The 17,218-nt window shown below is 39.2% G+C and overlaps 1 protein-coding gene across 5 annotated transcripts in view; it reads left to right on the top strand.

The window, feature by feature from the left end:
* The window catches only part of LOC124866082 (dysbindin-A-like), a 66,444-nt gene that overhangs the window by 28,839 nt on the left and 20,387 nt on the right, over positions 1–17,218 (top strand). For 3 of the 5 annotated variants that reach the window (XM_047361739.1, XM_047361740.1, XM_047361741.1), the window contains 4 exons: positions 10,707–10,754; positions 11,811–11,861; positions 12,117–12,177; positions 14,025–14,157. In XM_047361739.1, the coding sequence (XP_047217695.1) occupies positions 10,707–10,754; positions 11,811–11,861; positions 12,117–12,177; positions 14,025–14,157 (293 nt within the window). Of the gene's footprint in view, positions 1–2,521; positions 2,691–10,706; positions 10,755–11,810; positions 11,862–12,116; positions 12,178–14,024; positions 14,158–17,218 lie in introns of those variants that run through there. The other 2 variants (XM_047361738.1, XM_047361742.1) reach the window with 2 other exon arrangements.

Here is a 17,218-nt window from a genome sequence, read left to right as displayed (position 1 = left end):
CATAAAAATTACAATAAATATCCTTATATCCTTATGTGTAATCCATGTAATAATTATTAGAAATACACAGTTGAAGCAGTGGAGAGTGAAACAAGCTTGTTCTCATATTCTGGAGCTGAGAGACTGGAGAGGCCTGTGTGGAGGCACATATTATCTGCCACATGTTATCTGTCTTATCTTTTGCAAAAATATAAACAAGTATATCCAAAGAAATGATGTATGATGATTTTATATTCTTTCACATGTATTGAATAAAATTTGTAATCTTTGATTAACAAGTTAAAAGATGTATGATTGAAATGTGGTTAAGAACTGAGAATTAGAGTAAAAAAAAACAAAAAACTTTAAGGTTTGACATTCTCAATCAGCTATATATGGAAGAGATAATGTTGTGTGGTGTATGAATAAAAAGGATGGGGTTTAAGTAATGGTTTTAAACTGTAAATGAAGTAAATGCTGTAACTAAACGTTTGAGCAGCACCAATGTAAGAATTGAAGCCTGTGTTTAAGAGGAAGTGTATCAGAATCTAATTAAGTACAAATGAAAGCAAAGGGGAGGAAGATCATTAAGAATGCAAAAAGAGAATATTGGAGAAATGTTTGTATTACCGTAGCGACAGAAACAAGAATTGACAAAATTTGGAAAACAAAAGAATGAATGGTATTAAAAAGAATATGGATATCCTATATTAAAAATAGATAATACAACCATAATAGAAGATAAAGAAAAAGCTGAAATATTACCTAAAACATTTAGTAAAATTCATATTTGAAGTAATATTAGTGATGAGGGGGGAAGGGTAGGGAAGTCACAAAACTGAAATATAAAGACTTAATGCTAAATAATGTAGACACAAATTATTTAATAAATGAGGCATTTACAAAAGGAGAGTTGAACTTTGTAACCAGGAAAACAAAAAGTACATCACCTGAAAATGATCAAGTTTACCATGCAATGATAGAACATCTCAATGACAAATACAAAATATTAGAATTATACCATAAAGTTTGGGAGGAGAGAGAGCTGCCATAGAGCTGGAAGGAAGCAATAATCTTTCAAGTAGCTAAACCAGGATAGTTAAGATAACACAAAACCAGAAAATTATAGACCGATAGCATTAACATCAAATACATGTGAAATAATAGGAAGAATGATTAATAATATATTATTATTTAAATAAGGCTGCATAGTGGCGCAGTTGGTAGCACTGTTGCCTTGCAGCAAGAACGTCCTGGGTTCAACTCCCGGCCAGGGGTTTTTCTGCATGGAGTTTGCATGTTCTCCTTGCATAGGTTGGTTCTCTCTCACTGGGTATTCTGGCTTCCTCCCACAGTCCAAAAACATGCCTGTTAGGTTAATTGGTCTCTCTAAATTGCCCTCATGTGTGTGTACATGGTTGTCTGTCCTGTATGTTGCCCTACAATGGATTGGCAACCTGACCAGGGTGTACTCTGCCTCTCATCTGTAGACTGCTGGAGATAGGCACCAGTTCCCCCATGACCCACTATGGAATAAGTGGTATAGAAGATGAATGAATATTGTTTAAATATTAATGGGTATATATCTAGATATCAAAATGGTTTTCAAAAAGGGAGTAGCACTAATGACTTGGCATTATGTTTAGAACATGAAATAAGGAGAGCACAAATAAACAAAGAAAATGTAGTAGCTGTATTTTTTCATATAGAAAAGGTTTATGATGTGGGTTGAAGGATTATTAATTAAATTAAGTAAAATGGGTATTACTGGAAAAATGTTTACATGGATTAAAAACATTTTATCAAATAGAGCAATACAAGTAAGAATTGGTCAAGAAATGTCCGGTAAATATATAGTAGAAAATGGTACTCCTCAAGGAAGCATTATGAGGCCATTATTGTTTTCTATAATAAATGAAGTATTTAAAAATATTGGTAAAGAAGTTGGTTGCTTACTATTTGAAGACACAGAACCACAGTAGCTTCATAAATAATATTAGTTTATCCGAGGCAGAAATATCATTAAACAGAAAATCAAGAGAGAGGTGAGATGAGAAAAAAGGTGAGATGAAGAAAGGAAAGGCAGATGCTTTTATATAATCAAAAAGATAGTGGGAGAAGTAAGAACTGGAAGAAGGAGCAGAAAAGAGAAAATATTAATTACAATATTAAGATTTGGAATTACAGGACTTAATTCTTCACTGTTCAAGATACAGAAACGTAAAAACAGGGAAATGTGACTATTGTGGAGAGGAGGAAACAATAGAACATGTTATATTAAAGTGTCAGAAATATGAACAAAAAAGGACATTAATGAGGAGAGAATTTGTAGGTATTAAAGAACATTTTAATTTGATAGATACATTGCAAATAATTTTAGGGAGCAGACATATACAAGACATAGTTAGATGTTTTAAGAAAACTAAATAGAATTTGATTATTGCATTAGTAAATAAGTAAATTTAAAACCATGAAGAACTACACTCCATACCAGTCGGTGGCGGTAATGCACACCTCAAAGTCACTTGCCCACCGCCAATAAAAACACCAGAAGAAGAAGAGAAGAAGGTTTAGCAACACGGCTGGTCGTTACCTCAGTGAAGCTTCCTCATTGGAATAAATCTGATACAAATCTGACACTAAAATTTGGTAACAATGTTTGAAAACTTTAGAGAAAAACTTCACATGGTCCAGCAGGACTTTTCAACCAGGTTTGTAGCTTTCCTATTATCACCCATAACATAATGTATTGTATATTTAGCCTAGCTAATGTAGAAACAGCTGCAGTTATCCACTGTGGTAGGTTAAGTAGCAGATGTGTGAACTCTGCTGTGCTATTATGTTTGTGGCGCACTGGGAGCATTAAATTGTAATGTCAAAGATAGTTTGATTTCTTTTTGGTGTCTTTACCAGCTAAACATCCCTGTTTTGATTGCAGTCTGTAGTTATTGGTCTCAGCTGATAATCATGTGACGTGACAGAGCATGAAATGACGTCGCCGTCACTACTGTACGAGTATTTAGAGAAAAAAAAAATCATTGTGCATTATGGTAAATTTCTACTTTTTATAATCTGTCCAAAATTCCAGATATTTGTTCAGATACGACTTTGCAAACCTGAGTCGTAAGTTGTCATATTGTTTTTAGAAAAAATAGCTTTTTCGTTTAAACCTGACAAACAAGCCAAGTTTGAGATGGAGCTCCTGTTTTTTTTTTATGTTTCTCTGAGCCACTGCAGTGGCTTAAGCATACTTTTGCTGATTGTTAGGATGTAAAATTGAAGGTAACAGTAGCTGCTGCGAATGAAATGTATTTAATTAATTTGACATCATTAATGAGAGCCATTGCATAAACACAGGCAGTTTATTGGTCTGGAATCCTGGTGTTGTTTGATGTAACGGTCGAAGTCTCTTCTGGTTCTCAGGGAAAGTTTAGACTGAAACGTACTCCTTGACTATCCTTCAGATTTCTCAGTGGAGAAACTAGAGACATTAGGCAAAACTACTCTTTTAGAGACAGCAAGGTGCAAGCAGGGGCATCGATTCAGTCAGATACAAGATACAGGCATAACAATGCAGTGAGAATTCTGGGACTGGCTAATCCATCCCCAGCACTGGAGTTGACATGGGTCTGCTCACATTTCCACAGTAAGTTCATTATTTATACATCTGAGGTTTTGCATGGAAAAGGCCTTACTTTAGGTTTGCCAAATGGCAGACAACATAACATTGGTTGCTGTTGTCAATATTCACTAACCATACCAAAGACTAGTTTTATGACAGTCTGTTCACAGAACTTGTACATTATACAAACATTAAAGGAACACATAATATAACTAAATGTTGTCCACTGCTTCGCTGTCCTGTTTGTTCAATACACACATGAAAAGAGCCTGTGATATTGCTTCTTTTTCCAACATATAAATCATTTCATTAACTTAAGTAGAACCTGTTGTCAATTAAAATATATGTAACATTTCAGATGCTGGATGACTGAATATAAATGGATATTTTCAGAGAGGTCAAAACTTTCGCTCGTGCTAATTTGGGTAAATGCTTGATAAATTTGCAATGATGTTAGTAAACTAAACAACCTATGCAGTAACTTATGGTGTATACTGCACCTACATCTAGTCAGAAACTCTCCAATGATACTGTCAAGTCATACTTTTCAAGTCATGCTTTTTTAGGTAAGGTAAGGTAAGTTTATTTATATAGCGCTTTTCAGCAACAAGACTCTCAAAGCGCTGTACATACAATTACAATACAATCACAAAGCAAATAAACACAGATACAGACACAGAAAAACAAATCAAATGATAAAATCAGAGGTCATTTAAAAAAGTAAAATAAAATAAAGAGAATAGAATGATGGATAAGAAAATGAAAGGAAAATTGGACTGAAAACGTAACTAATCATGCCTAAATGGCACAGTCAAAGGCCACTCTAAAGAAATAAGGTTTTAATCTTGATTTAAAGCAACTTAGCGTTTCAGCGCTTTTACAGTTTTCTGGCAGTTTATTCCAGATTAGTGGAGCATAAGAACTAAAAGCTGCTTCTCCATGTTTCGTTCTGGTTCTGGTTCTGCAGAGTAGATTTGAGCCAGAAGACCTGAGAGGTCTGGCTGGTTGATCCACTGACAACAAGTCAGTAATGTATTTTGGTGCTAAGCCATTCAGTGATTTATAGACTAACAGAAGTATTTTAAAGTCTATTCTCTGAGCTACAGGGAGCCAGTTTAGGGACTTTAGAACCGGGCTGATGTTCTCCACTTTCTTAGTTCTAGTGAGAACAGCAGCGTTCTGGATCAACTGCAGCTGTTTGATCCACTTTTTAGGCAGACCTGTGAAGACACCGTTGCAGTAATCAATTCTACTAAAGATGAACGCATGAATTAGTTTTTCATGGTCCTGCTGAGACATTAGTCGTTTAATCCTGGAGATGTTCTTTAGGTGATAGAAGGCCGACCTTGTTACTGTCTTTATGTTCCTCTGAAGGTTCAGGTCTGAGTCCATCACTACACCCAGGTTTCGAGCCTGATTGGTGGTTTCTAGCTGTATTAACTGAAGCTGTGTGCTAACTTTTAAACGCTCTTCCTTTGGTCCAAAGATTATTACTTGAGTTTTGTTTTGATTCATCTGAAGAAAATTTAGGCCCATCCATGCATTGATTTCTTCTAAGCATTTACCCAGCGCTTGAATGGGTTCATAGTCACCTGGTTACATCGTAACGTATAGCTGTGTGTCGTCTGCATAGTTATGATAACTCACATTGTTGTTTATAAAAATCTGAGTTAGGGGGAGCATGTAGATATTGAATAGGAGGGGCCCTAAGATGGACCCTTGAGGAACGCCACATGTGATTTTTGTGCGTTCTGATGTAAAGTTACCTACTGACACTAAAAAGTCCCTGTCCTTCAAGTAGGATTTAAACCAGTTGAGTGCTGTACCAGAAAGGCCGACCCAGTTTTCCAGGCGCTCTAATAAAATGGAGTGATCAACAGTGTCGAATGCTGCACTAAGGTCCAATAATACCAGCGCTGTGGTTCTTCCACAGTTTGCATTTATACAGATGTCATTGAACACCTTGACAAGAGCAGTCTCTGTACTGTGGTGAGCACGGAAGTCTGACTGGAAGACATCGAAGCGGTTGGTCGTTGTTAGGAAGTTGTTTAACTATTGAAACACAGTTTTTTCAATAATCTTACTGATGAAGGGGAGGTTTGATATAGGCCTGTAGTTCTGTAGTAGCAGCTTGTCCAAGTTGCTCTTTTTCAATAGAGGTTTGATAATTGCTGTTTTCAGGGCCTGGGGGAAAACACCTGACAAAAGGGACGTGTTTATTATTTGTGTTAAATCAGATGTTATTACAGGCGAAGCTTTCTTAAGGAAAGCTGTGGGTAAAAGATCGAGACAGCAGGAAGAAGAACTTAGTTGCTGTACGATTTCTTCTAAGATTTTATAGTTTATTTGGTGAAATTGGGAAATTTTGTCAAAATCAGTTCTAGTTGGAGAAACATTGGTATTGGAGTTGATGTGGATGTGCTGACTGCCCCTCTGATCTTTTGGGTTTTTTCAGTGAAGAATTTAGCAAATTCATTGCAGGCCCTGGTAGAGTGGAGTTCAGATGCTACAGTTACAGGAGGGTTTGTTAACCTGTCGACTGGCAAATAATGCAGGAGCATTGTTAATGTTTTTGCTGATGATCTCAGAAAAGAAAGATTCCCTTGCATTTTTCAGTTGTAGGTTATATCTGTATGGTCTCTCTTTATAGATAATACAGGTCCTTCTCAAAATATTAGCATATTTTGATAAAGTTAAAAGGGTCTCTAAACGAGCTATGAACCTAATCATCTGAATCAACGAGTTAAGTCTAAACACCTGCAAAGGATTCCTGAGGCCTTTAAAACTCCCAGCCTGGTTCATCACTCAAAACCCCAATCATGGGTAAGACTGCCGACCTGACTGCTGTCCAGAAGGCCACTATTGACACCCTCAAGCAAGAGGGTAAGACACAGAAAGAAATTTCTGAATGAATAGGCTGTTCCCAGAGTGCTGTATCAAGGCGCCTCAGTGGGAAGTCTGTGGGAAGGAAAAACTGTGGCAGAAAACGCTGCACAACGAGAAGAGGTGACCGGACCCTGAGGAAGATTGTGGAGAAGGGCCGATTCCAGACCTTGGGGGACCTGCGGAAGCAGTGGACTGAGTCTGGAGTAGAAACATCCAGAGCCACCGTGCACAGGAAATGGGCTACAGGTGCCGCATTCCCCAGGTCAAGCCACTTTTGAAGCAGAAACAGCGGCAGAAGCGCCTGACTTGGGCTACAGAGAAGCAGCACTGGACTGTTGCTCAGTGGTCCAAAGTACTTTTTTCAGATGAAAGCAAATTCTGCATGTCATTCGGAAATCAAGGTGCCAGAGTCTGGAGAAAGACTGGGGAGAAGGAAATGCCAAAATGCCAGAAGTCCAGTGTCAAGTACCCACAGTCAGTGATGGTCTGGGGTGCCGTGTCAGCTGCTGATGTTGGTCCACTGTGTTTTATCAAGGGCAGGGTCAATGCAGCTAGCTATCAGGAGATTTTGGAGCACTTCATGCTTCCATCTGCTGAAAAGCTTTATGGAGATGAAGATTTCATTTTTCAGCACGACCTGGCACCTGCTCACAGTGCCAAAACCACTGGTAAATGGTTTACTGACCATGGTATCACTGTGCTCAATTGGCCTGCCAACTCTCCTGACCTGAACCCCATAGAGAATCTGTGGGATATTGTGAAGAGAACGTTGAGAGACTCAAGACCCAACACTCTGGATGAGCTAAAGGCCGCTATCGAAGCATCCTGGGCCTCCATAAGACCTCAGCAGTGCCACAGGCTGATTGCCTCCATGCCACGCCGCATTGAAGCAGTCATTTCTGCCAAAGGATTCCCGACCAAGTATTGAGTGCATAACTGTACATGATTATTTGAAGGTTGACGTTTTTTGTATTAAAAACACTTTTCTTTTATTGGTCGGATGAAATATGCTAATTTTGTGAGATAGGAATTTTGGGTTTTCATGAGCTGTATGCCAAAATCATCTGTATTAAGACAATAAAAGACCTGGAATATTTCAGTTAGTGTGCAATGAATCTAAAATATATGAATGTTAAATTTTCATCATTACATTATGGAAAATAATGAACTTTATCACAATATGCTAATATTTTGAGAAGGACCTGTATAGTGAACCTGGAGTCCAGTGTTTCTCCACCTGCGTTCAGCTTTTCAACACTCCTTTTTCACTTCTGACTGGTGGAGCACTTCTCCATGGAGACATTTTCTTCCCAGAAACGACTTTCACTTTAATTGGAGCAATTGAATCAATGATGTCCGAGATTTTAGAATGAAAGTTATCTACCAGCTCATCTACAGTGTTACAGGGCAAAGTGGAGTTAGAAGAGTAAATCTGGTTAAAGGTTTCAGCAGCACCGTCCTTAAAGATGCGTTTTCTTATCATGTCTCTTTGGCTAACTGAGCCATGATGCTTTCAAAAATAACAGAAAAGTGGTCAGATAGAGCAACATCAGTTACAGACACCTTGGAAATGTTTAGACCTTTAGTGATGATCAAGTCCAAAATATGTCCCTGTTTGTGCGTTTGCTGTTTAACATGTTGAGTCAAACCAACATTTCTAAGAGTGTCACATAGATCTATTGCACTTCTGTCGTCAGGATTGTCCATGTGAATGTTGAAGTCTCCCACAGTAATTAAACAGTCATAGTCAACACATATCAGAGATAAAAGCTAATTAAAATCACTGATAAAGTTTGTTTTGGACTTAGGAGGCTTGTAAATATTCAAGAACATGGTTCGGACCGGGCTCTATACCTGGAGAGTAAAATTTGCCCAGAAATACTTTTTTACACTCTAATAAATCTTTAAACAAAGTGGCCACCCCTCCACCTTTTTTTTGTTGTCTGCTCTCACAAAGAAAATTGTAGTTCAGAGGTGTCGCCTCTATCAGAATGGGAGCTTCATTAAATTCATGTAACCATGTTTCTGTTAAAAACAGAACATCAAGATCGTGGTCAGTAATGAAGTCATTGATTAAAAATGATTTTCCTGACAGAGATCTAATGTTCAATAAAGCCACTTTATAGGACTTAGTTGCTGATATTAACTCTGTGTTTGGTTGTACCTGACAGTTTATGGCTTTTTTTGATTGTTTATTTCTCTCTCTTATCCTTTTGGCTTTGTTCTTTCTGTCACATATAAGCACAGAGATTTTACAACTATCTCCTATTAGGTGCCCAAGTTTTTTCTGAACATGTTCATTTCTGATAGAGTTACCACTGGGGCCCAGACTGTATCACAGAGAAGTAATTTGAAGGTCCTGATTAGGAGGAGATAGATTATGAGGTGGTGGAGGTCTGTGGCATTTGGAAGATGTTGGTTTAGTAGCAGGGCCTCGGCCACAGGGGGTGTTGAATGGAAAAGATGTCAGAACCATTTGGGTCCCGATTTTAAGAGCTCCTTTCATGTTATCAGAATCCAGTAAAGCAAAAAGCGGGCTCAGTGGAGAGATGGGAGAGTTCTGTCGGGGTCTGGGGTGAGGGGGTTTTACCAGGGGTGTCGGTCTGGGTCTCTTTCTCAGCCAACTGGCTGATTGTTTCTGTTGGAGCTGTTGGAGGCAGCGTTATCATTGTTGTTGATACTCCATGTTCTCTGCTGAAGGTCGAAGCTGCTGGTGGATTATTTACCAAATAGAAGAGATTAGATGTGAGACGTCTGGCTCCTGGCTTGTTCAAACAGAAACCATCTTGCTTGAAGAGTTGTCTTTTTTCCCAAAAAATATTAAAGTTATCGATGAAGTTCACAGATGTGGTAGCACATGTTTTTTTTCAATCACTTATTATTCATCAGAAATCTGAAAAAAACCTCATCTCCACAGAAAATCAGTGCAAAGGGTCTGCTGAGAAACACCTTGATATTGAGACCTCCAACAATATTCAGAAGACGAGTGAAATCCTCCTTCAGTCCTTCTGATTTTTTCTTAGCCACGTCATCCATGGCTCCACAGTGTATAATAAGGTTTTCTAGAGACGGGCGCTTTTCTGTGATTGCAAGAATATTCTCTGAGATATTGGACACCACGTTACTGGTGCCAATCATAACTTCTGTGTTTTTCTTGTTCCAGAAGTTTTTAATCCCATCCACAGCTGTGTTGCCCACTATTAGGGTTCTTGGTCTGGTGGGCCGCTTTTTCTCTGGCACTTTAGGAGAAGACTGTTTAGAATGAAAGTTGTTCTCAAACCTTTTATTGTTCTCAGAAGATGGATCATTTTCCTGGTTTTCATTCTGTAGTGGAGCAAATCTGTTTTGGAGGGAAATTCCTTTATTTCCAGCTGTCTCACTCCTATCAGTTGTGACAGCAGCTCGCTGTCAAAGTCTCCTTTTCCCAGGGGAAACGGGGGCATTTCTCTGTAATTCTGGCCATTCTAATTTATTTAATTGCTGAGGTCTTCCAGTGAGTCGTCCACCTTGATTTTTTTGGCATGCCCCTAAAACATGCCAGGGGGGTCTGCCGGTAGCGTGAGGGAAGATTCTGGCTGATCCCTCCCACCCTGGTCACAGACTCTTTGAAACTCTCCCCTCTGGCAGGAGGCTGCGGTCCATCCGGACCAAAACCTCACGCCACAAGAACAGTTTTTTCCCATCTGCCACCAGCCTTGTTAACAAAGCCCGGAAACCACCCTAACGCTCTCCCTTTCACCCACATCCCCCCTTTTTTTGCTGACAGGAAACTTGTAACCTGCAACTCTTTGCGTTACATTAACGCTCAGCTTGGACTCCTGCTTTACTTGCACTGTCATATTTGCACACTGATCACCTGCACTGTTGTACCGCTCTCGCATCTTATACTGCTCTACATTTACTCTCACTCACTTAAAATTGTGCACATATATTTATATTGTAGCTTTATTTATGCTGTTTAATTTGAGTGCTGTATTGTACCAACTACACCAAAACAAAGTCCTTGTATGTCCAAAAATGTACTTGGCAATAAAGCTTTTCTGATTCTGATTCTGATTAGTGATTCACTTTGTGGTTAATGAAAGCCGTTGGATGCGCATAATACACTTTCCTTCCATTAAAACATTAACCACTGTGTTTTCGCCTGGTTTGTCCCTATGCTGCAGCTCGGAATCCAAAATATCCTCTACATCTACTCTCTTTCCATTCTTTGTTTCAGCTTCAAGACCCTAGGAGACATAAAAGACACCAAAATCAAGAAGTCCAGGTGACAAGTAAACTGTGTATTCGTGCACGTATGGTTGTGTGTATATAAAACTGATTTTGTTTAATGGTCTGGGCTCTTTCACAAATTGTTCCTCCGACTTTTGTTGGCACTGTGGATCAGTAGGAAGAGTAGTCGTCTTGCAATCAGAAGGCTGTGGGTTCAATTCCAGCTTCCTCTTGCCATATGTCGATGTGCCCCTGGTCAAGGCACTTTAACCTCAAGTTGCCTACCGATCCGTTTATCGGTGTATGAATGTGTGAGCGTTAGTTAGTGCGATTGGGTGAATGTTGCTCTAGTTGCTTTGAGTGGTCTGTATGACTGGAAATGCGCTATAGAGGTTCAGTCCATTTACCCCTCATAAAAATTTTCAATAATACAGTCTTCTATTGTAGTAGCACAATCTCACACAGAATAAAACAGAAAAACCCAGTCTTTATTTTCAGTTTACCTAGTGGAGAAAATAATTCCATATTAAGCTATTATTGTTCTTAACAAAATCACATGTACCACAGTTTTTGGCAAGCAAAGCCGACTTTATTTCTAAGAACTTTAAAAACAGCACAGCTGATCAAAGTGCTGAACAAATATGTACAGCATACATGATAAACACATAGAATAAGTTACAAGGAACTAGAGTAAAAAACAATATTGACTGAGGATTTTTTTGTCTTTTTGCTGAATTTGTTTAAGGCCATATGGAAACTTTTAATTTGTAATCCATAACTACTTGCTTCCCTGAGGTATGAATATGATGTGCAACAGAGGCCATTTCTTCTCACCAACCTTTAAAAACTCTGAGCAATAATTAAAAAGTTTAATACTCCAAGCACTCTACCAAACAAAGCTTAATACAGACCCAATGTTATTTTGCCACCATGTTGTAATGTGGGTTTTAGGATCATTGTCTTAATGTAACACCCAATAACGTCTTCGACACTTGTCATTGACACACTGATACCTTGTTTTCCTTTCTTTATTTCAATATCTTTTAAGACTTGTCAGGTGATGTTGAATTTAAATAAATGTATACCTGAAACATGTCAATCTTTCCTTCAGGTTGGAAGAAGGTTTTCCTTATTTAGGTGCTGGGCTGGAAATTTTGAACAGGTCAGTATTTATTTAAATTTGTTTCTGTAGTTATATCTCTAATTATGTTGTAATTATGTAACTATGTCTCTAATTTTGTATCCTTTGACATAATGCATAATCTGTTCACTTCCCACTTTTTGTGATCTGGACTGTTCTTATTTTGCACTGATCTTAGTCTGGCTAAAAGCATTCTCAACCTTGATTTGCTTGGTCGCTGAAAAGCAGAGAGTTGGAATGTATGTAAATAAATGTTTCTTACCTTTGTTTCTTTAGGTTTGAGAAGAGTTGGTTTCTACTCCATAAAAGAACTAAAGACTGTGCTCAGGTTGCAGAGGTATGTTGTTTCCTTTTTGCCATGATAAAGATGTAAAATCTTATGTTTAAAGGTTTAAGAATGTATGGTTTTATCTTTTAAACATATTTAGCTACCAAATGTGGGTATTTTAAGCAGGCAATGCAATGTAAACAGTATTCTTTTTGTCATGGCATCTGTCTCCCAATGCCAGACAGGGCTGGACGTCTTTAGGCACTGAATGATTTAATCCATAGGATTACAGTACATTTAGAAGTCGATTTTTGGTGTAACATGACCCCCACAGCCAATGGCTATCCATGCATCACATTTTACAGCTATCCTAACTGCTTGGGATTCTGTCACTTTTTTTTTGGTAATGTTGTAGGATGTGAGGAATATCTTTAAGGTGGGATTTTAGAAAATAATCCAAAAGGCGCACCATACCATTAAAGCCCTCCCAGTGGTCATAAATCCTTTGCAGTAAAAGTTGCAATCAACTTTATAATTAGCATAATTTAGTCCTAGTTAAAGAGTAGCTTGTTTGCTTGCTTGATGGTCCTCTGATGGTCGTTGGCCAAGTACTATGAGAATTTTTACTTTCGCTTGCAGATGCAACCACACACAGTGGGTAGTATTTGATGCACTACAGATTTTGCAGGTTTTCCCACTTGCAAAGCATGTAGACGTCTTTCATTTTTATCATAGGTACTCTCAACTGTGAGTGACGGAAATCCAGAAAATCACATTGTGTGATTTTTAAGTAATTAATTAATATTTTATTGGATGACATCAGTATTTGATACATCAGAAAATCAAAACTTAATATTTGGTACAGAAACCTTTGTTTGCAATTCCAGATATCAGATATTTCCTGTAGTTCTTGAAGAGGTTTGCACACACTGCAGCAGAGATTTTGGACCACTCCATACAGATCTTCTCTAGATCCTTCAGGTTTCAGGGCTGTCGTTGGGCAATATAGACTTTCAGCTCCTCCAAAGGTTTTTGATTGGGTTCAGGTCTGGAGACTGGCTAGGACACTCCAGGACCTTAAGATGCTTCTTACTGAGCCACCAGTTGGTTGCCCTTGCTGTCTGGTTCGGGTTGTTGTCATGCTGGAAGACCCAGCCACGACCCATCTTCAATACCTTTAATGAGGGAAGGTTGTTGGCTAAGATTTCCCGATACATGGCCCCATCCATCCTCCCCTCTATACGGTATAGTCATCCTCTCACCTTTGCAGAAAAGCATCGCCAAAGAATGATGTTTTCACCTCCATGCTTCAAGATAGGGATGGTATTCTAAGGGTTGTACTCATCTCTTTTCTTCATCCAAACACGGCGAGTGGAGTTTAGACCACAAAGCTATATTTTTGTCTCATCAGACCACATGACCTTCTCCCATTCCTCATTTGGATCATCCAGATGGTCATTGGCAAACTTCAGACGTGGACATGCGCTGGCTTGAGCAGCGGGACCTTGTGTGCAGTGCAGGATTTTAATCCATGGTGGCGTAGTGTGTTACTATTGGTTTTATTTTTTTATTCGTGTAGTTCTGGGCTGATCCCTCACCTTCCTCATGATAATTGATGTCCCACGAGGTGATATCTTGCATGAAGCCACAGACCAAGGGAGATTGACCGTCATCTTGAACTTCTTCCATTTTCTTATCATTGTGCCAAACTGTGGTCTCTATACTAGTTAGTTTTCACTTTGGAAAATCTTACTGACAAGAAGAAACAAAAGGAAGTCAACTCGAGAAACAATTTCTCAACAGATTGTCACCCTAAACACGTGGTAGCGTGGTACGAATAAACATTGGTTTTATCTGATGATCACCATGCATCAGATGTTAAAAATGAGAGCTTTCTTCCTTCTTTTATTTTTTAGTCTGTGGATGGTGACATAGTGATGCTTTCAGCACATTTGGAGAGGGGAAAAGCCGTTCTGATAAACCTACAGGAACAACTGCAAAGCCTACCAGATTTCATAACTGAACTTGATGCCATTACTGCTAACATAGGTATGTATTTGGTTCAGATTTCCTTTCTTTAAATCCAGTCATTCTTGTGTCCATTAAGAATTAGGCCATAAGCTGTGGAAGTGGGAGTCAGTGTGTGATAATAAGTAAGTGACAACTATTGGACCAAGAGTGTAGAAATGGAACAGGTGCACGAGCCAGTCAGCAAAGATTTCTGACGTTTGCGCCCAAGGCCGTAACTTTGGGCCTAGCATTGGGGGGGTTAAGCTCTCTGCCTAGTATTTATTGAATCATTTACTTTTGTAAAAGGAGTCAGGCTAATTTTGCGTTCCTGATTTAGAAATTTATTCAAATGCTTTTACTGTGATTTCCTTAACTTTCCTTTTTTCTTTGTATTTCCTCTACAGTTTTTCTGTTGCACATCAGTTCGGCAATTAAAAAAAGGCTTACTTTTACTTTGTCTTTTTTCTAACACAGAACCAAATATTTAACATTTTTAGAGCACCTTCATATTCAATAATGCGGCTTTGCGGTGTTTTAAAAGCTTTACAATAATTTGACTTGGTTTTAATTTTTTGTTAGTATTTTAAGTGAAGGATGAAGATGAACAGTTTATAACTGATGACAAAACATTTGGCTGGAGCAAAAACTTTCTGCTCAGTCCATCCGACTAAAGTTGTACTCAGAGAAACTATGTTTATTGTGGCTCAAATACAGGTCCTTCTCAAAATATTAGCATATTGTGATAAAGTTCATTATTTTCCATAATGTCATGATGAAAATGTAACATTCATATATTTTAGATTCATTGCACACTAACTGAAATATTTCAGGTCTTTTATTGTCTTAATACAGATGATTTTGGCATACAGCTCATGAAAACCCAAAATTCCTATCTCACAAAATTAGCATATTTCATCCGACCAATAAAAGAAAAGTGTTTTTAATACAAAAAACGTCAACCTTCAAATAATCATGTACAGTTATGCACTCAATACTTGGTCGGGAATCCTTTGGCAGAAATGACTGCTTCAATGCGGCGTGTCATGGAGGCAATCAGCCTGTGGCACTGCTGAGGTCTTATGGAGGCCCAGGATGCTTCGATAGCGGCCTTTAGCTCATCCGGAGTGTTGGGTCTTGAGTCTCTCAACGTTCTCTTCACAATATCCCACAGATTCTCTATGGGGTTCGGATCAGGAGAGTTGGCAGGCCAATTGAGCACAGTGATACCATGGTCAGTAAACCATTTACCAGTGGTTTTGGCACTGTGAGCAGGTGCCAGGTCGTGCTGAAAAATGAAATCTTCATCTCCATAAAGCTTTTCAGCAGATGGAAGCATGAAGTGCTCCAAAAGATCCTGATAGCTAGCTGCATTGACCCTGCCCTTGATAAAACACAGTGGACCAACATCAGCAGCTGACACGGCACCCCAGACCATCACTGACTGTGGGTACTTGACACTGGACTTCTGGCATTTTGGCATTTCCTTCTCCCCAGTCTTCCTCCAGACTCTGGCACCTTGATTTCCGAATGACATGCAGAATTTGCTTTCATCCGAAAAAAGTACTTTGGACCACTGAGCAACAGTCCAGTGCTGCTTCTCTGTAGCCCAGGTCAGGCGCTTCTGCCGCTGTTTCTGCTTCAAAAGTTGCTTGACCTGGGGAATGCGGCACCTGTAGCCCATTTCCTGCACACGCCTGTGCACGGTGGCTCTGGATGTTTCTACTCCAGACTCAGTCCACTGCTTCCGCAGGTCCCCCAAGGTCTGGAATCGGCCCTTCTCCACAATCTTCCTCAGGGTCCGGTCACCTCTTCTCGTTGTGCAGCGTTTTCTGCCACAGTTTTTCCTTCCCACAGACTTCCCACTGAGGTGCCTTGATACAGCACTCTGGGAACAGCCTATTCGTTCAGAAATTTCTTTCTGTGTCTTACCCTCTTGCTTGAGGGTGTCAATAGTGGCCTTCTGGACAGCAGTCAGGTCAGCAGTCTTACCCATGATTGGGGTTTTGAGTGATGAACCAGGCTGGGAGTTTTAAAGGCCTCAGGAATCTTTTGCAGGTGTTTAGAGTTAACTCGTTGATTCAGATGATTAGGTTCATAGCTCGTTTAGAGACCCTTTTAATGATATGCTAATTTTGTGAAATAGGAATTTTGGGTTTTCATGAGCTGTATGCCAAAATCATCCGTATTAAGACAATAAAAGACCTGAAATATTTCAGTTAGTGTGCAATGAATCTAAAATATATGAATGTTAAATTTTCATCATGACATTATGGAAAATAATGAACTTTATCACAATATGCTAATATTTTGAGAAGGACCTGTAAATCAGCCTCTTTTCTCATCTGTGTTAACGACTTTTTAAAATTTTACTCTCTCACTCTCCCACATCTGAGGCTCCGTTGTCATAATTTCTTACATTTCAAAAAATAAAACTGGTATAAAATTTTCTTAGATTTTAATGGAATGGTAAAATATCGTTGCCATGTAGAGTTAACAACTGTAAATGAGCATTTGCTGACATTTTCTTGTACAAAAGTAATATTTCTTTTGATATATGTATAATTTTTAATCCAACTTGCTGTCAGTGAGCATTACTCAGTGAGTTGTTTTTTTACTGAGTCCATGGGTGGGGAATGTCCAGTGGGTAATCAGAGAAAATGAGCAACAGCTGGACAATCCTTGGACTGGGGACAATAAAAGGCCAACCCAAAATGTCAAATTGTGTCACAAGTCATTATGCCTCAGATGTCGCAAGTTATGTGGGAGCATGCCATTGGCATGTTGGATGCAGGGATGTCCACCGGAGCAGTAGCTGCACGGCTCAATGTCCATTATCGGACCATAGGCCGTTTAAGAGTTCGTTTCCAACAGACTGGCACTACTGCAAATCAACCTCATCCTCGTCGACCACGTGGGACCACTCCAGCACAAGATCACCACATCCGGCTTGTCCATCTGCATGATCAGCTAAGACCAGCAACACACACAGCTAATGAGACTATTGGTCTGCACAACAGACGCATCAGACCTCAGACTGTCCGTAACCGCCTACGAGAAGCCAACTTGCATGCTCGGCGCCCTCACCGTGGTCTGGATCTCA

This window comes from Girardinichthys multiradiatus, chromosome 3 (genome assembly GCF_021462225.1).
Source record: "Girardinichthys multiradiatus isolate DD_20200921_A chromosome 3, DD_fGirMul_XY1, whole genome shotgun sequence".
Taxonomy (NCBI): Eukaryota; Metazoa; Chordata; class Actinopteri; order Cyprinodontiformes; family Goodeidae; genus Girardinichthys; species Girardinichthys multiradiatus.
The sequence above is the reverse complement of the archived record's forward strand: the minus strand, read 5'-3'. Positions and strand labels throughout refer to the sequence as shown.